Source organism: Gossypium hirsutum, chromosome A10, assembly GCF_007990345.1.
Source record: "Gossypium hirsutum isolate 1008001.06 chromosome A10, Gossypium_hirsutum_v2.1, whole genome shotgun sequence".
Classification (NCBI taxonomy): Eukaryota; Viridiplantae; Streptophyta; class Magnoliopsida; order Malvales; family Malvaceae; genus Gossypium; species Gossypium hirsutum.
Window position 1 is genome coordinate 4,678,908 of NC_053433.1, and position 22,674 is coordinate 4,701,581.

The following is a 22,674-nucleotide window of genomic DNA, read 5'->3' on the forward strand; positions in this document are numbered from 1 at the left end:
GTATGTTAGTTCATCTTATATTTTGTATACTTTATTAAAATAGTTTAATTTTAATTTTATTATAATAATTCAATTAATTTATCCAAATTTTCAATTAAAAATTATTTCGCATGCGCATTATGCCAAAATAATACTCAGGTACTAAATGTTTGGTTTAATTTTAAAAATTTTTATATACGTTAAATTGACCAAAAGGAACATACCATATCCATAATTTTTAATTACTAAAACCCTTTTCTCTTGAAATTAGAAGTCAAACAAAGGCGGTAAATAAAGAATTACTTGGGCAAGAGGATTTCAAAATTATTTCGAGATCTTTATATAAACTCAAATATATTTTCAAGAAAGTTAGAGTTGAGATTCACCTGCAAGAAATAACCTTTTGCTGTTTTCTTTTTTAAAAATTTCCATTCAACAAGGCTTTTAGCGGTAACCGGAAACAAAAACAAACGAGTCTGTGCTTCAACCATGGTAGATGACAAGCCTGGTATTCTTTTGAATTCCATGGATGTCCCCGATTGTGAAGAGAGCAATGTTTCATTGGAGCTGTCTCTTTCGTCGTGGTCGTCGGTAACATTGGGAAGACAAGAAATTCATTATAATAAATTACAAAGTAGGATAGAGAAGAGCAGTGGAGTTTTTCGGTCGGAACCGAGCTATACCACTTCCAAAATTTCGTTAGAGCTGTCTATTTCCGTTGATAATATGTCCACTAAAACTGATGAGAGAAAACAAGCGATTTGCTACGAAGAAAGCAATGATCAATATACAAGAAAATTAGACGCTACCGATGCTGATATCTCGTTAGAATTGTCTCTTTCAATGAATAAACCCCCAAGGGTTGAAGTCGGCGAACGTAACAATCATTATAAACTGAATATCAATGAAGCCCTTACTTTGGCAACTACGAGTGATAATTTTACATCCAATGCCGATAGCTCGTTAGAATGGTCTCTTTCAATGAATAAACCCCCAGGGGTTGAAGTTGGTGAACGTAACAATCATCATAAACTGAAGATCAATGAAGCCCTTACTTTAGCAACTACGAGTGATAAGTTTACATCGAAGAAAAGACAAACAATGGGGAAACTGACGAATGGAAATAAAAGAAATAAAGTTGAAATACCGACTGAAGTGAGGCATCATGATGATCCATGGTGCATCAAAAAGAAGCTTTACACAAGTGATCTCGGAAACATGTCAAGGCTGATATTGCCATCGGAGTTGGTGGAGTCTCGTATTTTATCGCACTGGAACACCGATCAGCTAGCCCAAATTGAAGAAGGTTTACCCGTATTAATTTGGGATTGCGATACCCGCACCGAACATGAGATGAAGTTCAAAAGATGGAAAAACGGGGCAAACGTGCTTATCAAGAATTGGATAACACAGTTTGTGAAGAGGAGAGAACTAAAACAAGGGGATGAAATTGGTATTTTCTGGGACATCGCTAACTCAAGGTTCAAATTTTCCGTTCTTAACCGAGCTCCAATGCTTTACCAGTAATTTTTACTCTTTTCTGTTTAGAAGAGAAGTACGATAGATTTGCGTTTCCAATATGTATTCGCAGAAGAGGAAGTCGAGAGGAACCGATTGCGTAAGTTGCCTGTCTGATGGGCGAGTATTTTGTCATGCGAATCGGAGAGATGAGGGATCTGGAGCGAAGGAGGAAGCAGATGAACAGTTTTGGAGCTTTGGAAAGAGAAGCAAAAGTTGGAAGCTGTTTCTGTTTTGTTTTTTCAGCAGACGTGCTAAAATTAATTGTTTTGGTTTTTCAGGAGCATCTCCTGTCTTTTCGCTGGGTTGGGTCAAATATTTGGGCCTATTTCTTTCTTTGTTGGGCTGTTTTGCGACTTGGTTTTTTAATCATAATACCCAGCCGATTATTCTTCAAAAAGAAAAGAAAAAAAACCTGGAACAAGAGGCTAAGGGGCTACGGGCTAAATTTGATGGATATAATACCCAGCTGTTACTAAGTTTTTCTATTTTTAATTAATAAATATATTAATTTCAATTTTTTATTTTAAATCATCTTTTTAATTAATAAATCTTTTATTTAAAGTTAACAGGCGTATTAACCTCTCTCTCTTTTTTTAGTCAAATTTCAATTTTAGTTGTTATGCTACAATCAAATTTAAGAGTATTTAATAATTGTAAAATTTCAATTTTGATCCTTATTTTACACTTGAATTTAAGATTTAATCTTTATATATTTAATTTTTTGACATAATTTGGTACCTCAATCTTTTACAATGTTATTAATTAACCCAAATATTTTATTTTGATAAAAAATTAATGTAATTTTCTAAAGTTGTTAACACTATTAAAATTATTTATTAAATTTAAATCAACAGTAATATTATTTTTTTGTTACATGACTAAGAAATGAGTATTTTTTAATTTTAAAATATTATACTAATAGATTTAACAAAAAAATTAATGATATTATGTTAACAATTAAATTTAAAATTTTAAATTATATAAATAGAGGGAATAAATATTTAAAGTTAAAAGTACAAAAGTATAAAAAATTTGAAAATATATTTTAATAATTACTCTATAATTTATTTAAAAATAATTAATAATTAACCTAAGTAAAACGTGATAGGATAAAAAAGAACAGTTAAAACCATAGCAGTTATGGTTTTAAAAGATGAGCTAAAATATTCATTAACAAATACATGTGCCAAGTAAATTTCATCATTACCATTATCATTTACCACGTCAATTTGATTTTCATCATTGCCAAAAAAGAATTAAAGAAAAAAGAAAAAGAAAATTCTGGCAACCCCGAGAGACAAGCTATCCCGAAACTCTGGTCGTAAGCCAAAAGACTGCTTCCTTCTACTTGGATCCTTCTTCTCTACTCTTCGCATTTTCTCTCGCTTTCCTTCTCATACCTCAACCCAAAATCCAAACAAGCCTTAACCATCAAGAAAACTAGAAGAAAAATTTTAAATAAAGTATCTGTCTACAGTACCTGATTCTTCACCAGAACCAAGAACAACCAAAACCTAATTCCATACTGCTTATTCGGTGTTTACAGATCCACCTTTGATTCCTCAGATATATATATTTTTTCAATCCTTGATCCGGTTTTGTGGAGATGGCGGACACAGACCATTGTTGCTCGACACAATTGATCGATGGAGATGGAGAGTTCAATGTGGTTGGACTTGACAACTTCATGCGTACTACTAAATTCTCTAACTGTGGCCTCTCTTATGCTGTCGTCGCCATCATGGGTCCTCAAAGTAGCGGTGCGTTGCGTTTTGATTCGTTTCGAGCTTTGCTTCCTTTTTCTATCACTTCGTTTTTTGTTTGTTTGTCGTCTGCATGTTTACTTTTGGCTTGTTGAAGTTTCTTGGATTAGATATTGTTGAATTTTTGTAAAAATCGGAATTTTTTTTTGTTTCAAAACTTACTTCAATTTTGATCGACTCTATTACTTTATTTCTTCGAGCAAATCTAGTTTCTTTAATGTATTGCTTTTGTTAATACTAAAATGAGATTGAATCTCGAGTGAAGTTGATCGGTTGTGTTTAGTTGAATTTGGCTTTTGTGGATAATTGTCTCTGTAAGTGAATATTTGCATTCGAATTTCTTTTTCTCTAAATGTCTAATGTAAATACTGAACTTGTCTGTAAATTTTAGTGGATTTTGGAAGAGAATTTATGTCCTATTGTTTTTATCAGAAAATTTGTTTTGAAAGTTGATGCTTGCATGCTAATACAATAATTACCATTTTTCTTTCTATTATACTTTTTTTTTTACACATAACTATTGGATCATTTAAATTTTTTCTCCGAATTTAGTTCGTTGGTAAATCTCGTTAGGTTGATTACGACTGTTGTAATATTTTCTGCGGCAACCTGATGGTTTATAGGGATGGCTGCACTTATCTTTAGCTTTTATAATGTATTGCTTGTAATGGTGTTTGCCTTGTTGACTAAAAGGTTTCCTATTCTGTTGATAGGGAAGAGCACCCTGTTAAATCATCTTTTCCAAACAAATTTCAGGGAGATGGATGCATATAGAGGAAGGTTAGTTCTTGCAATTCTCAGATTCTATTGTTTCGGAAGGAATAAATATTCGCCCTTATCTTATTACTGTGTAATATACTCTTTCTGCTTTTTTTTCTCTATTATATGATAGATTTCTAAACTAGTCTAATTTCATTGCAGGAGTCAAACTACCAAGGGTATTTGGATTGCACATTGTGTTGGTATAGAGCCTTTCACAATTGCTATGGATTTGGAAGGAACTGATGGAAGAGAAAGAGGCGAGGTAACTAGCTTTTTATAAAAATATTTGATGTTAAAGATAAAAGCATTTGCATTGACAAAGCAAGTTATAAGTTGGTTCATTTGGAGAGGAAGGGCTTTTATTCAGTGAGAGGCTTTTCAGATTAAATGGATGGGGTGGAATACTACAATTTCCTCGAATTTGTTTTATTTTGGCAAGATATGGTCATAGAGATATTTACTCGGTTGGGACATTAACAGGATGCATATATATATATATCACATCCTATTTACTGGGCTTCCTTTTGGTGTCCACTGTCCATCCTCACCAACAAACACAAAGAGACCAACATGGAGGCATATAAGGCTTCTAATTTTGTAGTGGGCACCTCAATGTTTATATTGCTAGATATAAAATGTGTATTGATTGATTATTCCAGTCATTTTCATTTGTTTGGTTAGTTGCATTTCTTTATCGCTACATTACATTGGTTTTTTCTTATTTTCTTATTTTCAGGATGACACTACATTTGAGAAACAAAGTGCCCTCTTTGCTCTGGCAATTGCTGATATTGTGCTCATAAACATGTATGTATCTAAATACATGCTTTTGATGTATAGATTTGATGGTTATTGCAGTAGGTTGGAGCTTACAGGGCTCATGTTGTATGATCTGTAGAAAATTTGGCAAATAACAGGCGCTGGACTTTTAGAGAGTGACAGGGTAAAAATATTAAAGGTTTCTTTTCTTGAAAGCAACATTGAAATCATTACTGCTAGGATCTCTTAAATCACTATAAATCCCTATCATTATATCATTGTTTTGCTTTTAAATTTGGATATATGGACATTTATATGGCCTATACCAGATGACCATCATGATCACATTTACAAAAATTTCAACCAAGAGCCTCCCAACCTTACATGTATTCGAACTTCAATTGATAGACTCACCGCCTTTTCCAAAGGCTAGCAGTGGATGAAGGCCTGTCTGTGTGGAACCTCCATTGCTTACTCATGGCTCTTGTGTTGCTGTTCTTTCTCCTTGTTCACTGAAATATCCTGAATTAGAAATGAGTAATGTTAGAATAAGTTATGCAGCTTAAGGACAATCTTGAATATAACTATAAATCTTAATTTTGATCCATCAAAATAAATCCTCGTGCCATTTCTCATCATTGTTTTTTTAGTTATCTTTTATCAGTTTCTTGTTTATATTGTCATGGTGCTTTATTGGTGATGTGTGTGTTTGGCTTTTATGGAGTTTGATGTTGTTCTTATATTTCAGTCTATAATTTCAAATAGGATGCTAGAAATAAATTTAGGCGTTAATCAGACAGTTGATAATGATATAGGTGGTGTCATGATATTGGTCGGGAGCAGGCTGCCAACAAACCGCTTCTGAAAACAGTTTTTCAGGTACTGCGTGTGTACCTAATCCTTTTCTCCTTTGTATATCTGCTTTATTTATTGTGTGTAAGAGTCTTGTTTCTAATTTTAATCAAGGTTATGATGCGATTATTCAGCCCCCGGAAAACAACACTTCTATTTGTTATACGTGATAAAACAAAGGTCTGGATTAATTCTTTTCATTTTCTTCTGAACTTATTTTGACATTTTCTGGTTTTGAGCTGAAACCTTTAAAGTATACACCTTTTTTCCTACTCTTTTTTGTGATTGGTTTTTGTAGACCCCCCTTGAATATTTGGAGCCTATACTAAGGGAAGATATTCAAAAGGTAATGTTGCGAATTCTGTATTTCTACTCTCCCTCTCCCTCTCTATTTTTTTTCCCTATCATTTTAATTGGTTAAGTTCACTGCAGATATGGAATGTAGTTAGTAAACCTGCGGCTCATAAAGATACACCCCTCAGTGAATTCTTTAATGTAAGAAGATTAAGAATGTTATTTTTGCTGATCACTTGTGTGCATTTACTACATATTACTACATGGTTATAAGCATTGTTTCACCGTTCAACTTTGGCATGAAGGTGGAGGTCACTGCTTTATCAAGCTATGAAGAAAAAGAGGAGTTATTCAAAGAGCAGGTAGCCTTTCACTTTCTAGTTGTCAAGTTTCATCATATTTTAAAAGTACTTGCTATAACTAACTTTTAGTTACTGTTGTTAAGCCATTCCATGTTATTTGTTTAACCTAATAATTGTACTTTGGTTATAATTATCCTTTGTTTTTTTTGATACATGAGAGAAGGCTTGAAGCGTATGGATTTTTTTTTTGGGGGGGGGGGATGAGTATAATCCTGAAGCTTGAAGCTAAGCTAACAATTTTAATTTGTTTTAAGAAAAAAGAGCGCGGCTTCAGAGCCTTACTTCCTTATCTGATATCTTATGCAGGTTGCTCAACTAAGGCAGCGTTTTTTCAATTCTATTTCTCCAGGAGGACTTGCTGGTGACAGACGGGGTGTTGTCCCTGCCTCTGGATTCTCCTTTAGCGCACAACAGATATGGAGAGTTATAAAAGAGAACAAGGATCTGGATCTTCCTGCTCACAAGGTTTCTCTTCATCCAATGTTCCTATCCAAATGGCGTTTCTTTGTTTCCCATTTAAGCAAATGATTTATCATCATGTTCATAGGTAATGGTTGCCACAGTTCGTTGTGAAGAGATTGCAAATGAGAAGTTCTGTCGCTTATCATCTGATGAGGTACTTTTTGCAGTTATCTTCCACTTAGTTGTTACTTTGACTAATCGAATACTTTGTTTTAGTAACAGAAATAGTAAATGTCATGTAGGATTGGTTAGCATTGGAAGAAGCTGTTCAATCTGGGTCAGTATCTGGTTTTGGGAGAAGGCTGAGCTCTATCCTAGAAACCTACTTTTCAGAGTAAGTTTATCTCTATGGTTAGCATGTTAAGTAACGTATTATTGTTTGATGCACTATTTCAATTTTAGATTTATGTAGAAGAATGGTCTGCTAATTTAAAAAAAAAAAATCTGTAGTGAAGACTCTAAGCTATGCATTATGTTACCTGCCTTTGTGAGTTAAAAGTTTTCTTCACTCAACTTTCATGGGTTTTTCCGAATTGTTTATTGTGTAAATGATTTTATAAATTTATTATTCATGTTGAACCACTGTTCTCTTCCCTGCCACCATAATCCTGTTTGTACATTTCAAATTTCTTTTGCTATAGATATGACTCGGAGGCAACCTACTTCGATGAAGATGTAAGAAATGCAAAAAGGAAACATCTTGAGTCAAAAGCTTTGGATGTAAGTTCCATTTGCCTCTACCGCTATGTTACTTATTTTATTTCAAAAGGTAGATTGTTTGTCTAGTTAACATTCAAGCTTTCTGTGTTTAATTCTAAGAGGTTTGTAGAATTTACCAAGGATTTTTTTATCGTCTGCTTGAAATTATCTTCATACATGCAACTGCGGCTAGATTTCCTAATATCTTTTGTCATGAATGAAGTGACAGTATTTGGTGGTGGTGTAATAATCTCCATCTCTGTAACCAATAAACATGGTGGTGTGATTTGATTAATATCTATCAATTTTATTTGTCCCTTCTCTTTGGTTCTATTAATTCTGCTTGTGGCTTCGTTTAGAGCTTTCTATGATATTTTTTTTTGTTGTAGAGAGAATTTCCGACTCCCTTGATGATAAATTAAATAACCTGGCAGCTACACAACTGATGTATTCAACTATTACACTTAATATGTAATCTGTTAAAGGCCATGTGAGTGGATTTTCAGATTGTTCTTAATTAGCTCTAGTATTGTTTGCATGTGCGTACTGTTCAAGAGTCAGTGAGGCTGGTATGGTTTTCAAATGGTTCACAGTATGTGTCGTAATGAGTAAGCTTGTTGAAATTTTGATATTGCGCAAAAAACTTCCTCTGATTGAGGTATTCTCTTGAATTGAGCAGCTTGTGCTTCCTGCTTATCTCAACCAGTTGGGACATTTACGCTTTAAAGTACTTGAAAATTTTAAGTCTAGACTAGAACAGATGCTGAAGGAAGGAGAAGGATTTGCAGCTTCTGCTCATGCATGTACTGAGTCTTGTATGCATGAGTTTGACCTAGGATGTGCAGGTAATGTAATAACTTCTCATCTTGTGCTTGTGCTGTAATGAACTATGCCAAGCAATCCTAAATTATCATAATAATAATATAATCTTAGAAGTACTGAGTTTAGCATGTTCAACTTGTTATATCTGCTTCATTAGTCTATTTTCTTCTCTTCCAGATGCTGCTATCAAACAGGCTAATTGGGATGCTTCTAAAGTTAGGGAAAAACTGCGACGCGATATTGATGCTCACTTATTATCTGTTCGTGATGCGAAATTGTCAGAATTGGTTGCCAGATATGAGGTAATTTTATTTATTAATTCAACATTGTAGGACTGTTATATCTATAGATATTTATTAAAACATTTCACCATTGTTTTATCAATCGGCCAAGTGTTGACATTTTAGTTTTACTCAGGAAAAACTTAGACAGTTATTATGTGAACCAGTGGAGTCTCTTTTTGATGCTGCTGGAAGAGACACCTGGGCTTCAATAAGAAAACTTCTTAGACGTGAGACTGAGACTGCTGCGTTAGAGTTTTCAACTGCCATTTCTAGTTTTGAGTTAGACCAGCCTACAATTGAGAGCATGCTGCAAGGTTTGAGGGATTATGCAAGAAATTTGGTGGTGAAGAAAGCAAGAGAGGAAGCCGGAAAAGTTCTGATCCTCATGAAGGATAGGTAGAGAACCTTAATTTTTAAATATTATTATTGGTGTTTGATTTGAATAGTCTGTTGTCTTTAATGCTTGATTTACTGTACCAGGTTCTCAACTGTCTTCAGTCATGACAACGAATTAATGCCAAGAGTTTGGACTGGAAAAGAAGACATTAAGACAATTACTAAGGATGCTCGTACTGCGGTAATCTTTTTGGATATTTCAAGTGTGTGCTTCAGCAATCTGCAAAACTTCTAACTATTGTTCTGTTTGCAGTCTCTGAGGCTGTTAGCTGTTATGGCTGCCATCCGGTTGGACGAGAAACCAGATAAAATCGAAAACATACTACTTTCTTCCCTAATGGAAGGAACCGTGACTTCTCCAGACCCTCTTGCCTCTAGCACATGGGAGGAGGTAATATGGGTTGGTTAGTTTTGAAATGTACATTGTACTTTTTCAAACTAAAGTTTCTTATCTAAAAGTCACACATGTATTAGGTTCCTCCTGAGAATACCCTGATTACACCAGTACAATGTAAGTCACTATGGAGACAGTTCAAATCAGAGACTGAATATACAGTTACTCAAGCTATTTCAGCACAGGTATGTCATCTAATGCTCCGGTTGGTTTCTACTCTTGCTACTTGTGGGGGATAGCATATCAATGAGGAAATAGTTTAGGCTATCTTTCTAATGATTTCATTTCTTATTTTAGGAGGCATACAAGCGAAGTAACAACTGGTTACCTCCTCCATGGGCAATTGTGGCAATGGTTGTCCTTGGATTTAATGAATTTATGCTTCTTCTAAGGTAAATTTCATCTAATCTAACTTGTATCGTGCGGTTATTCATCTCTTCTTTTTATTTGTTTTGTTCCTGTGCAATGCTCTTTAGCATGAATATTGATATAAAGACTGATTCTTATCTCAGTTCATAATACTAGTATGGATCTTCCTTGTTTACATTCTACCTTGATAGCTATTGTGCTCATAATAATTCTTTGCTGATGTAACAGGAATCCTCTCTATCTCATGTTTCTATTTGTTGCATTTTTACTCTCAAAAGCTATGTGGGTACAGATGGATGTCCCAGGGCAGTTTCAACATGGCACTGTGAGTATGAAAGACAATGCACTCTATTTTTGTTATTTCTTCTTGGTAGTTGTGGCCAGTGATTTACTGTTTCACGTGAAGTTGCCCATAGCATATGTTCCCTCAAATTTCTGCTTTTGTTGCTGAAACGTTTTACTGTGGATTTATGTCCTTATGTTTTCTTTTGTTCTTTGAAATGTTACCAACTGATTCAATTTCTTTCCAGCTGGCTGGGCTAATCTCTATTTCATCAAGGTTTCTTCCTACTGTCATGAATCTTCTAAAGCGGCTTGCTGAAGAGGCCCAAGGCCATCGAACCCCAGAGTCCCCCAGGCAACAGGAATCATCAGTAGCTTTTCAGAGCTTCAGGAATCAAAGTCAGCTAAATCCAACAAGCTCGATTGCACAGTCATCTGTATCATCCAACGTTTCTGTGTCTGATAGTAGTGTCGAGTACTCCAGCCCTAACTTAATGCAGAGAAGAAGTACAAAAGTTCAAGAAGCAGAGCTTTCTCAATAAAAGCTAGTCTTCCGGTGTAGAATGTATACCAAGTTAGTTCAAGTGCTACCTCATGCAACTTAAAATCTTCTTTGGGATGAAAAATGGGGATATATAATATATGGAGAGTCTTTTACATATGTAACAAAGGATGCAGGATTTGGATGTGCTCTATATGTTAAATGAGTTTGCCAAAGTTACCAGGGAGATTTGTTTTGTACGCACTTTTGAATAAATTTAATTAATGATATCATCCTTTTTATCCTCGAAGTGACAGTCGGGGATAATCTATCCGAAAATATCATTTGATGCTATAAGTTGGTTTAATTTTGCTGTACTTGCCTTTGCTTCTTCCATTCCCGTGTTCCTCTCCTTCGAGCTAAAGGATAATATCGATTTCTCCGCCTGTGCATTGTACGGTTAACATGAAGTTCATTCCTCGGTGCTTTATTTATTCTCTCAGGTTAGTGGATATATGCAACTATACTACACTTTTTTTTTCCCATTGAACTTCTATTGCAGCATTAATTAGTACATTTTCTGATTTCAGTGGATATAATGTCGGAGCTCCAGACCAACGGGAATTTCAACTTGAAAAGTTGCAAGCTAAATGTGTGTTGAAATCCATGAAAAAAGCAAGACCTAATGTTGCTGGGAAGAAGGTAAGACATCTTGAACAAAAATCATATTACAAGTTTTAAGCCTGTATCTGCTTGACCAATGAACATTAAAGTTTCCGGATGAATTGCATGAAATGGCGAGCAATCAGCTCAGGCACCTTGATTAAGAACATTTCAAGGGTCAAGACCATCGCTTTTGGCATAGTTTAGAGATTGTTAGATCTGGACCTCCAAACCCATCCATTATCGCATTGGCTGTAGGGAACTCTGCTCTTGATGTGAAACTACAAAAGAGTAGACAAGCAATGATTGACATCATACGAAACGAGGATTGAATAACATTCCATGATTGACAATGTTGAGAAGTAAGCCAATTTACCTGCTCCGCAGTGCGACACGGGGCATGCCTATCTGCTCAGCTGCAGCAAGTCCAGATTTGCTTCCTGCCACGAGGATGCAATTGCAGACAGGAACCTCAGCAATCTCTGCCCCTGCACGTAGTGAGGCTACAATCTTCTCCAACCTAGATGGCATTCACAACATCAGATGGAAGTTGGTAATGCCACAGCCGAATGAGTGACTCGGCACATGACGTATAAACAGAATATAATACACAAGTCCATGCATTTTCATTTCTATTTTCCCTATCTCGAAAAATCATGGAAATTTTAGTATATTTATATACTTCTCAACAATCAGCATTGACTAGAAATACTATTGATAATTGCTAAAGATGTTTGAAAACGGTGGTGCTGCAATGCTAGTCGTCTTAAGTATTGCAATTCCGGTTTTGAAGTCATAATATCTCCTGTGGAATCATTATCTTACAGTGGGTGCATTCCAGGAAAAAAACAAGATAACTAAGAAATAAACCAGAAGTGAAGCGATAATCAATGATCCATGTGGAGCACAGAATTAACAGCTTTCCAGACAGGTAAAGCAAAAGGTTACATGAATTTCAAGTTGCTAATTTCCTTCCTTTGTCAGCCTCAGTTAGAAAAAGGAAATCTAAAGAACAAAAAGAGGAAGTAGAGGTCTGACCTTTCAGATGAGCTGGTATCAATGTTAACACTCACTTTCAGCAAGGACGCAACCTCCTCCGCTATTCTTTGTTTCTCAGCAGAAGCTGGCAGCAAAGCAAGAGCAAAACCTTTTAATACCAACAGACCGAACCAAAAGAATGCATACCATTTTCTCACCAAATACAAGGACCAAGAATATATACCTGCTTTTCTAGCTTCCTTAGCTAGTTGTTCATCCAAAGAAGAAGACATTCCTTTGCCGAACACAAGTTGACCATATAAGCTCTTTTCTACTTCCTCATTCCCAACAACTTTTATTTTCGAGAGTCGTTCATCACCGAGTTTCTCAACTATAGAACTTTTTTTTTTTGACACCAAAGGGAAAACATTAGCAAGCTTGCAAGCAGTCAACAAAGCATCTTGAACTCTAGCAATCTGGTAAGTGTTTGAAGTTAAATACATTAGCTTAAGCCGTCAATATTTCTGAGGTATTGAGAAGGATGTCTCAAAAGGACTCCATGGTACAGATGAACTGTGTCATTGAGATTTGCTTTTACAAGGTGCTGTACGGAACATGCTTATACAAAAAAATATAGATGGAAAAGAGGGAGAGAAAAGCTAGCAGCATACTCGAATCATAGCGGAATTACATCTCTTATAGCCCAGAAATGATGCATAGCATAATATTGGATATTTCTCTTATAGCCCAGAAATGATGCATAGCATAATATTGGATATCGCTAGGACATACCGAGCAGTTTTTTCTCCACTTCTACCGTAGGCTGTTAAGATGATCACGGGTATTCCTTTGTTACATGCATCATCAATAAAACTGCATAAACACAACAGTAAAACCAGATTTGAAGGACTGGTGCTGAGGACAAGTAGGTTTCAGAAATGAATAAAACTACAACTTACTCCTCAACTCCTGGTCGTAAAGGTAAACTTTTCAGCATCAGTTCCTCCAGTGCATTTTTCTGCCAATAATATGATGATCATCCATTGGCTTAACATGTTTTACATTATAACCACAAGCAAACATGATGGCAAGCAAAGCTTACATAATTACAAGAAAGACTGTACGATGAAGAAAGAACTCAAAGGTTTCAAGGAAAGGATAAGGAGAATACTACATCCATGAAAAAGTTAATATCATTTCTTTATCACAATTCAACTGTGTGTTGTCCGGACTCTTCAAGGATCCTCCAAATACAGTTAAAAATTTCCAACATATCCGCATAGGACACATACAAGTATCTAACATTTACACCTAACTACGAGTAATGTAGATTCAGGTTACCTTCTCTCGCAGTACACTTTTCACAAATGGCTCCTTCTCACTTGTAGGCAATGAAGTAGGCCAACCAATCTGCCAAAGTATACCAGACTTTAAGCCACAAGATTGATATAATATCAAGCAAACATACAATGCAAACCTCTAAAGCGATTTAATGCTTTCAACAACGAGAAATGTACTCGATTAAAATATAGAACCAGCATCTTTTCTTCATTACCAGCACTTCTCCTGGAAAGTAATCACAAAATGCATTTCAACACGATTCATAGTTTCAATCATATATATATACATGGAAAGATGACCTTAGCCAAGATTTCACCTTACAAGATCCGAATACACGGGTTCAGTCCAGTTTGCGCAGTCAAGCCCGAGCTTTTGAAATGCTGGAAATGTTAGAACAATAAACAGTAAATGAAGTAATAAACATATGATTAGCAAATGATCATGAAGCGTAATCATTGAAGTATTAACTTAGATCCTTTTGCGGAATAGACATATGATCACTTCAGTTGGCCGCACCTAAATTGAAGGCTTGGCGATTACCCAAACGATATGCATCCATAATGACCCTGAGACAATTAAGAATAATATATAAAAGATGCATCCAATTAGGAACTGAAACATTATTTCTCAAGCATAGTCATCAAAATTTACAGTATATATTAAACAAAATAAAATAAATAATACCTATTTGCTCTATTGAACAACTGAATTGAAAAAAAAGAAAGTAAAAAGGCCAAATCCCAGAGCAGGAAATGTAACCAAAATGAGGAAAAGAAAGGGAAAACCATATTGACACCAAAAAGTTAGCCTTATAAAGAATTACCCATCAACTTCGAGAAGAACAGCTAGTTCCTGAGGTGGGTTTTGGCTCTGGGCACTAGAAGGTGAGCTGAAAGCAGCGAAGCCATTGAATTGCAGGGGTTTTCCATGGAAGTTGAAGTTCCTCGGGAAAGTAGAGGAAAATGAAGGATTGGTTTTAGGAGGCAGAAAAAGATGGTGGTTATTGTTAATAGTTGCAGTTGCGGTGTTATTGGAGAAGGCGAGAGTGTGAAGGATTGAACAAGAAGCGGTTTCCATGTCGGGATTTTATTTTGCTAAGATTTTTCAAAGAGAGATAGTGGCTGACTGGCTGCCAAAGAACTTGTTTCTGGCTTACTGATTTTGTTGGTCGGTCTTTTCTCTCATTAATATTCGGTTTCTCGATTTAATTTACCATTACACCCTTTTCTTCTTCTTTTTTTACCCGACCCGTGAAACTTCATTATGCAAGTAGGTTAATAGTTTGTTATATAAATTAATCGAATTTGTTATATTATATTAAAATAAACCATAATCAATTTTAACTCACTAGTTTTGCCAATATTTATACATAAAATAAACCATAAAAATAAAATAAAATGCTTTCATGAATAAATAAATATTATACTTTAATTAAGATTAAAAATATTTTATAATTGTTTTTAAACATAAGTTGTACAATAATTTTAAAATAAACATATTTTATAAAAATTATTTATGTTTTGCAATTTTAATAATATAGCATTTTTTTATATTCAAAACATTATTATATTTCAAATAGTTTTATACATAGCTCATGCATTGCAAAAAAAAAAAGTTTATATTAAAATGCGCTTTGGTATATGAGTAAAATGAGAAAAATATTTAGTACACTATGAATTGAGTTTTTAACTCCATAAACAGAGTTAAGGAGTTGACAAGTGTGGTATAAAAATATAATAATATATTCAAAAGGTAAATATTTCAATTTTTTATAGTTATTTATGGAATTAAAATAGTATACGTTAGTATACTAAACATTGACCTTAATAAAGTTAAAGTATTAAATATAAGTATTAATATTTGATATACCGACAATGTATTTTTTTTATTCCATAAGTAATTTTACAATATTGACATGTGTCTCTCTTTTTTAAAAAAAATATTTATTGTTCTAATATTTTACTATAATATTATAGAACACTTGTCAACCCCTTAATCCTACTTGTGAGGTTAGTGTACCAAATATTTTCTCTAAATATAATTATATTATTTTATAAAATTAATTTTGTTTTCTAAAATGATTTATTTCTTAAATTTAATCAGATCAATATTAATATAATATTTTATTTGTATGGCTTTGTCATAAAAATTAAATATAATATTTAGATTTAAGAGAAAAAAGAATTTATTTTTAGAATAAAATCAATTTAACATTTCTAACATAACACTATCTATCTACTTATTTATTCAACACTTTTTTTTTCTGAAAGTTTGGATTAATTAAAAAATTAATAAAATTGTCAAACACATTAATAGAATTAAATATTAAAAATTTTATTTTAATTAGAACAAAATTTTTTAACTATTTATCAAACACAAATGCTTATCATAAGTTTTTTGTGAATGCTTCATATACACGACGAGCTTGTACACAAGTTTTACATCCAAAACCATCTGAGTACCTTCCAAACTCATCCTACAAAAATACATTGGAAATCAACAAGGAAAAGCCAGTAGCTTCTACCTACTATCACCACCTTAGTTGGATTCGGAAAGCAAGCAAATCAATGCCAAACAGCCAATGACCTTTTCCTTTCCTCATCTACTGAATAACTCTATAACCCTTTATATATAAACGCAACATTAAGTGGGCTGCTCATGTTAAGTATAAGAAGATGACAGAATAAACACAAAATAATGAAAAGAGGGGAGCTTAGGGATTTGGTTTTTCTTTGAAGACCTGGAAATCTGTAGTAGATTACTGTGTCAATTTGTAAAGAATCAAAAACATTTCAGAGAAGACCAAAAATATTTGATCTAAACAAGTATCTATAAATTATATTTTACACTTTGCCATCCTCATACAAATTAAATAAGAAAAAGCAAAAGCAAAAGAGGCCTACAAAATTGATGCTAGCTTGTAGCTTCTAACAAGGAAAAAAAATGAAAGCAAGCATAACATACAAATAGGAGGTAGCAGAAATTGAAGAAAAGCAACTCCTGCTTACCCCACTGCATTCACTATGTTCCATTTCAAGTGCTAATCTGAGAATTTTTCTAACTTCTTTCTGCCATCGTCCAAGCTATCCATGTTCTTCCTCTTCTTTGATAATCTAGTTGGATTTTGAAACCCATTTTCTTCATTGGTGAATTGTGCAGCTGTTCGGGCCCGCAACTCTTCTAAAGTCTCACCTTCTTTTGCTCTTTCTAGCACCTGAAAATCATAGACAGCATTTACATCGTTGTTGTTGAAAAGGGACATGCAAAATTGTTTAAATATTGGAGAAGACTTACCAGATGACGACCGTAAAGATGGGTGCTCGAAAGTGCTTGAAGTGCATTTTGAGCTTCTTGCTTCGTAACAAACTCCACAAATGCGAACCCTCTATGGTTTCCAAATTTCATTGGTAGTCTTAAGCTCTTGATCTGGACAGCCAGAAAAAAAAAACTAGGGTCAACCAGAGAAACATAGAACATTTTGGTGTCTAGCAGACAAAATATTAGTGCCAAGCTTGGATTAAAAATTCATAAATTAGGTTCAAATTAATCAAGTTTCAATATTTTTTTCCTTTTAGGTTCTTTATCATGCAAGATTCCATCATTCACTACAATGATTCTCATGAGCAATATAGAATAGTAAAATGATGACGACAAGAGTTGGTTATGTAATGGGGGAATATGTAGTCCTTAAATCATTTATGAAGTTCATAAGTTTACAAAATAAAAAATACCTGGCCAAATGGGCTAAATAACTGTCTTAGATCCTTTTCTGTTGCTTCGAAAGCTACATTTCTTACAAGCAACTTTGTTGAACTTTTATCCTTCTCAACGTTTTTCACTGCTTGTTCTTTCTTGGCATGACAAAGTTGTAAGATAAGTGCATGCCCATCCAAAATAGTTCCCTAAAAGAGAGAAAGGCATCAAAACGCTGCACCTCAAATTGTTGAAACTATATTTTTTAAATTAGTTGATCTTAATTGTAATTACCTGCAAGTCTCTACAAATGTTTGTTGCTGTCTCTACTGAATCAAACTCGATAAAACCATAACCCATCGAGACTTGCTTGCCATTCTTCAAGTGCTTTTTTACCTGCCAAAAAGAATGGCAAACCCATAAGTATCAGAAGGACAAGATCGATAGTGATTTAAAAAAGGTTCTGAATACCCAAATAATTACCCTGATGCTCTTTACTCTTCCTTCCTTCACAAGTTCAGTGAAATGATTCTTCAAGCTCTCTTCGGTAGTCTTGAAATTGATGTTCTTGACAAATAGAGATCGTGACTGAGATAGAAAAGCAATGATAAGTAATCAAAGCAAAAGCTTTATTGCACCAAAGAAAGAGAAGAGGAAAAAGGAAAACTCATATCATATGCCGAACCTCAATTCTATCAGGATCGATATCTGCATCTGATATTCCTTCTACATGTTGTTCCAGAATTGCCCTTTTAACATCATGTTCACCAACAGCTACATTATTCTTTTTGTCACCCTCAGAGGCTGAACTCTTATTCAGAACATTGTCAGGAGCCCACTCCAAGTATAAAGGAGCATCCCTGTATTAATGGAAGAAAACCAAATTCAGGTTCCATGAATACTAATTCCAGCACACTTGAAAGATTCTAAAATATAGGATCCACCACAGTGCCTAACAAATATATATGAAGATATCCAGAATGAAACCGTTCAGGTTAACAACCGCCAAGTTTAAGCAAGTACAACTAAAAAAAAAAAAATAAGCATTCATCTGGAGATAATTTGAAACTTTAACTAATATTCTCCAATAAGAAAATATACTAGTAAATTCATTATTCTGAATAGCTGTAAAGGAGTTAAACTAATGTCCAAAAGAGGGGAAAATCTCACTTGAAACGTTTGTATGCTAAACCCTTAAATGCTGCACGAGCTTCAGCTGGTTCTAGGAAAACAACCTGAAATGCCATACACCAAAATCATCAATAAAGGATAAAACAGTCATGCACCATATAACAGTCACATAACCTGAAATCAAATTTGCCAGTTCTTCACATTTACATGTTTCCACATCATCAATTTTAAAAGGAGAAAAACACTCCCCTACCCCACCTCCAAATGCATAGCCCTAAACCAAAAATCTATTTAGAAGCTCTAATTAGAACATAAATGCATACCAGGGCCAATGTTTTTGTTGGAGGGAGAATAATCTTGTCTAGACTCCCAAATTTTCCAAACATCTTAGCTAGTTCACCCTCCGATGAACCGTATGGCAAATTCTTGACTAACAGAACATGGTTACTCCTTTTTTTCCCATCCATTTTACCAGCAGCTATTTCCTCCAAAGAAGAGATGTTTACTCCAGCATTTGTAAGGGCCTTTTTGGTCTCTGAAATCACTTGAGCTTCCCCCAAAGCAATACGGACAGCTAGATCATCTGCTTCTCGATCAAGCAACTCACTCTTACTCACTCCATATTTCCTAGCAATGTTTTCAACAACCTATTAATATGCAAGAAAATGAAAAGAGAGGTCAATGATACAATAGCAACATAATTAACATATAAGAGCACTTCAGTAAAGCATAGCCAAAGATGTAAGACTACTATTATCGGTGCCAAAAACATGACAGGACAGAGAGATTGTTAGTTCAATAAAATAATTTCATATCCATGGGTATTCAGCATGGTTAAGTTAATAACAAAAGGGCATGTGAAATGCAGTTCAAGATCAGTAAATGTCCTTTGCAAATGACAAAGCATTTCATGGTCAATGGCAAAAACTAGAACATCCTTTAAATTCAGATAAGATACAGAAACTGCCTAGGATTAATTTCGTTAAAAAAGAGAAAAAAAATGCTGTGATATATTCAATAAAACATACTGTATCAGGGCGCATGAAAAGACTATTCCATGCTTTTGTGTCCCCGCCAGCTTCAGATGCCTTCCTTTCTTCCTCCCTCTTTTGCTTGAAGCTTTTTGATCCTTGGTTAGTTGAAACATTGATCCTAAGAGATAGGAACATTGGATTAATGACCATAATATCTGGGAAGCAATTATCATTGAAACCTGAAGGGTAAAGAGCAGATTGTAAGTGCATCCGCTTACTCTTGTTTGTCTGCAGGTTTTTTTAGTTTTGCGGGCATAACATGCAATAATCTACCCTGAAAAATCGATTTGTCCACTTCTTCTAAAGCCCTGCAAAAATTAATCAGGCAATAAGATCCATAAGCTCATATAGGATATCATAAAACGATTCGAAGCACAGATATATCCCTAAAATATGTAAGGAACACAGAAGGCTGAATGATCAGCTCTGCTTTACTATTAGTAAAATCAGAGAACAAGAGGTTAAGAATTAAAGCTCCCAAAGGGATCAGCCTGCATTTAATCTTTTGCAGATGAAGAAAAAGAAATGAATCTTATAATATATGAATAACATATTAGTAGAAAAATAGGATTTTTAAAAGTTCTACTAGGTATGCATGGTAAGCCTTAGAATTGCTGTGCCCCAAAAAACAAGCATTACCCTTATGCAAACCTTGAATTCAAGAGGGCAGCCAGAAATTTATAGCACCTAGCAAATGCACTATAAAATTTATTCCTTCTATGTTCAATTATGAGCTCTCGGCATGTATGTATTAACAAACCTTCAAATTAAGCTTTGACAAATTTTGAAGTATCAAAACCACCACTAAAACAAATTAACAAATAATACCTGACTGCACATTCTGGAACCTTGTAAAGAACATATGCAATTCCCTTGGAACGCTTAGTGTCTTTATCAATAACAAGATGGACTTCTGAGATATCACCAAATTTGCCAAATAGTTCCGTCAACTCATCTTCACTGTTGATGAAAATGGGAATAAAAAAAAAGATAGAACAAAATTGAATATACTGCCATGAAATGCCCTTAATAACAATTTAAAAAATAATAAAACCAGCAAGTTGTGTACAGAAATATACTTTGCTGTATATGGCAGGTTACGAACAAAAAGTCGACCACTCTCAAGGACTTCATCTCTGTCATCTTTCACGCCTAAAGATGGGTTGCCTGGATCAAGGATTTCACCATCAAGATCTTTGGATGAATCCTCTTGAGTCTCATCCTGGATAACATTCTCAGAGAGTGACTTCTGCTTTCCCTTTTGGCCATCCTCATCAGCATCATTTTCCTCATCGTCATCACTTTCTGAATCTGACCAATCTTTCTTCACCCTACTCTTGAAATAATCCATATCCGAAATTACCTCATCACGAGCAACATTGTCTGATGCTTTGGTTTCATCTTCATCCGATGCAATGCTGGTTTCATCTGAGTCGGACTCCACCAGAGCCGATGTCTGTCTGCCTTCCTTCTCAGCTATACCTTTTTTCTCAGTAGCTTTGCTACTCTGATTTACTGGGGTGTCAAGTACAATGTCATTTGCCCACATTTTAGACTTAACCCTCGGCTGCATAAGCTGAAGGAACTCTTGAAGCTGTGGGTCATCATCATTCTCACCATTTTCAATATCTTTTTTTCCACCTTTAAAATCAGTTAAGGCAGAACCTTTAATCCCAACTGTGTTGTCCGTAGCTTCAGTCAGGATATCCTGTTTCTTTGCAGAATACCGACTCCACGGACGAGGCGTGTTCGGGTCCCCAACTTTACGAGCAATCTGAAAGAGAGCAACATAAGCTTAGCAATCTGAAAGAGAGCAACATAAGCTTTGTTTCTTCTAATACATTTCAAAATCAATTCAGCTCCCAATAAGTATACCATCTTTCTTTCTTTAGCTACATACGAAAACATCAATTATGGGAAGCCCTTTGAAGTTCCAAAAGAAAAAAAAGCAGGGGCAAACCTCGCATATGATTCTAGAAGTGTCAAGATAAGACTTGTTAAAGTACTTGATAGCTGCCTCAGCTTCTTGTTCCGTACGGTACCCAATAAATGCAAATTGTCTACTCTTTCCATCTCTGATTAAAAATATAAATTCATTAAGAAACAATTAACTAAAAATTTTAAAACAAAACAAAAGAAAGAAGTTAATAGTTACTTGGTGCGCATAAGCTTGGCATCTGTAACTTCTCCTTTCTGAGAAAAGAAGTCTCTTAAACGATCTTCCGCCACATGTTTTGGCAGATTTTTCACACATATTCTAGACCTTCCCAAACCAAAAAATTACAAAAGAGAAAAAAAAAACAAAATAGTCAAATTGTGAATAACTATAGTGATTCAGCAGAGAACTGGAAAAGAAAACAAAGTTCTTACATAATTTCTCTCGAATTGAGCTAAGTCAGGGCGCCGCTTGTCGAGGGAATTTTTTTTTTTTTTTCTGTTCTAGTTTCTAAAGGCCGAAGTTCAGCTAGAGTAAGGGTTCGCTCAGTCGTTGAAAGTTGCCTTTGAATAGAAAGGAAGAAGGGCCTCTGAATTTGAAGTTTGAACCGGGTCTATTACGGGTCAAAACAAAGCCCACGAATTTGGCCTGTTTTTTAGAATGGTTTGGACCATTTCTTGGTTCATTAGTATGGGCCATTCAATTCTGGAGCTTGCATATCTCAATCCAAATATCACCTTTATTGTAGTATATGTTTGGTAACCACTTAATTAGTAAGGTCCACTAAAATGTAATTGCATCTAGGGTGTAAATTAACAAAACCTTCGATGAACTGTTCATGAATTGTTTGTATAACGTTTATTTATATTCATTTATTAAGCTAAATAAATAAGTATGAATAAAATTTTTATGTTCCTTTAATAAACGAATAAACACGAATATAAATGTGTTCAGTTCGTTTATGTTCACGAATAAGCTCATTTATTGTTCTATTAGTATATATTAATAAAATTATCTTGGTTTGTATTTTTTTATTTATAATATAATTATTAATATTTATATTTGACTATTTTATATCTAAAAATATGTGTGTATTTATTTATTATTTATTAATATTGTTCGTGAATATTAAACAAACGAACATAAACACAAATAATTTTAAATAAACGAACATAAACAAAAATTTGAAATTTCTAACAAACATAAATTGAACACAAACAAGCTTAAAAATAAGCAAGTGAACATGAACAAAGGTTTATTCGTTCAAGCTCGGTTCATTTACAACCTTAATTGCAGCACCCAGTTATACTATGTAATTTTTAATGAAGAGTGAGAATTTAAATAATTACTTACAAAAAATTACGTTCTAATCCAATTACTTTATCGATTTACAAATATACTCCTACATAATTTAAAA

General features: G+C 34.3%; 4 protein-coding genes across 5 annotated transcripts; 2 read left to right on the forward strand and 2 right to left on the reverse strand.

Annotated features, from left to right (window-relative positions):
• Window positions 1-468: 468 nt before the first annotated feature.
• Window positions 469-1,961, forward strand: LOC107896121 (putative B3 domain-containing protein At1g78640). Its single transcript, XM_016821255.2, has one exon. It carries the CDS (start codon window positions 469-471, stop codon window positions 1,504-1,506), a length of 1,038 nt encoding a protein of 345 aa, XP_016676744.2. The 3' UTR covers window positions 1,507-1,961.
• A 749-nt stretch (window positions 1,962-2,710) lies between these two features.
• LOC107895747 (protein ROOT HAIR DEFECTIVE 3 homolog 2) lies at window positions 2,711-10,812 on the forward strand. The gene is made up of 22 exons (XM_041079645.1): window positions 2,711-3,260; window positions 3,977-4,043; window positions 4,185-4,287; window positions 4,762-4,832; window positions 5,600-5,663; window positions 5,751-5,816; window positions 5,935-5,982; window positions 6,069-6,131; window positions 6,236-6,292; window positions 6,599-6,757; window positions 6,840-6,908; window positions 6,997-7,088; window positions 7,396-7,474; window positions 8,133-8,298; window positions 8,453-8,577; window positions 8,693-8,955; window positions 9,040-9,136; window positions 9,209-9,346; window positions 9,430-9,534; window positions 9,647-9,741; window positions 9,947-10,043; window positions 10,249-10,812. The coding sequence occupies exons 1-22, from the start codon at window positions 3,107-3,109 to the stop codon at window positions 10,540-10,542; spliced, it is 2,472 nt and encodes an 823-aa protein (XP_040935579.1). The 5' UTR covers window positions 2,711-3,106; the 3' UTR covers window positions 10,543-10,812.
• Window positions 10,813-11,169: 357 nt separating this feature from the next.
• On the reverse strand, window positions 11,170-14,637 carry LOC107897482 (CBBY-like protein). Of its 2 annotated transcripts, none has more exons than XM_016822953.2 (11): window positions 14,287-14,637; window positions 13,980-14,029; window positions 13,780-13,843; window positions 13,640-13,688; window positions 13,464-13,532; window positions 13,082-13,140; window positions 12,915-12,995; window positions 12,367-12,521; window positions 12,183-12,267; window positions 11,521-11,664; window positions 11,170-11,425 (listed from the first exon to the last, which is right to left on the reverse strand). In XM_016822953.2, exons 1-11 carry the CDS (start codon window positions 14,538-14,540, stop codon window positions 11,323-11,325), a joined length of 1,113 nt encoding a protein of 370 aa, XP_016678442.2. In that variant the 5' UTR covers window positions 14,541-14,637; the 3' UTR covers window positions 11,170-11,322. The 2 variants fall into 2 exon arrangements, with proteins under 2 accessions (XP_016678442.2, XP_016678444.2); XM_016822955.2 differs by having other exon boundaries at window positions 13,932-14,029; window positions 14,287-14,399.
• A 1,616-nt stretch (window positions 14,638-16,253) lies between these two features.
• On the reverse strand, window positions 16,254-21,824 carry LOC107897483 (probable RNA-binding protein 19). Its single transcript, XM_016822956.2, has 15 exons — window positions 21,692-21,824; window positions 21,477-21,584; window positions 21,282-21,396; window positions 20,401-21,095; window positions 20,150-20,281; window positions 19,540-19,629; window positions 19,316-19,439; window positions 18,611-18,934; window positions 18,327-18,391; window positions 17,842-18,016; window positions 17,640-17,744; window positions 17,451-17,552; window positions 17,195-17,365; window positions 16,758-16,889; window positions 16,254-16,677 (listed from the first exon to the last, which is right to left on the reverse strand). Coding segments are annotated over exons 1-15 (2,514 nt in total). The 5' UTR covers window positions 21,694-21,824; the 3' UTR covers window positions 16,254-16,503.
• Between the last annotated feature and the right edge of the window lie 850 nt (window positions 21,825-22,674).

Bases quoted from the DNA above. Each gene is read 5' to 3' on its own strand.
- LOC107896121 (XM_016821255.2), top strand. From the start codon at position 469: ATGGTAGATGACAAGCCTGGTATTCTTTTGAATTCCATGGATGTCCCC.
- LOC107897483 (XM_016822956.2), bottom strand. The intron at 21,397-21,476 runs GTAACTATTAAC...ATTTTTAATCAG, and splicing joins GCCAAGCTTATGCGCACCAA to AGATGGAAAGAGTAGACAAT. The intron at 21,096-21,281 runs GTTTGCCCCTGC...GCTCTCTTTCAG, and splicing joins CTTCTAGAATCATATGCGAG to ATTGCTCGTAAAGTTGGGGA.
- LOC107895747 (XM_041079645.1), top strand. From the start codon at position 3,107: ATGGCGGACACAGACCATTGTTGCTCGACACAATTGATCGATGGAGAT. The intron at 7,475-8,132 runs GTAAGTTCCATT...TGAATTGAGCAG, and splicing joins TTGAGTCAAAAGCTTTGGAT to CTTGTGCTTCCTGCTTATCT. The intron at 10,044-10,248 runs GTGAGTATGAAA...ATTTCTTTCCAG, and splicing joins GGCAGTTTCAACATGGCACT to CTGGCTGGGCTAATCTCTAT.
- LOC107897482 (XM_016822953.2), bottom strand. From the start codon at position 14,540: ATGGAAACCGCTTCTTGTTCAATCCTTCACACTCTCGCCTTCTCCAAT. The intron at 14,030-14,286 runs GTAATTCTTTAT...TAATTGTCTCAG, and splicing joins GTTCTTCTCGAAGTTGATGG to GGTCATTATGGATGCATATC. The intron at 11,426-11,520 runs GTAAATTGGCTT...ACTCTTTTGTAG, and splicing joins CGTGTCGCACTGCGGAGCAG to TTTCACATCAAGAGCAGAGT.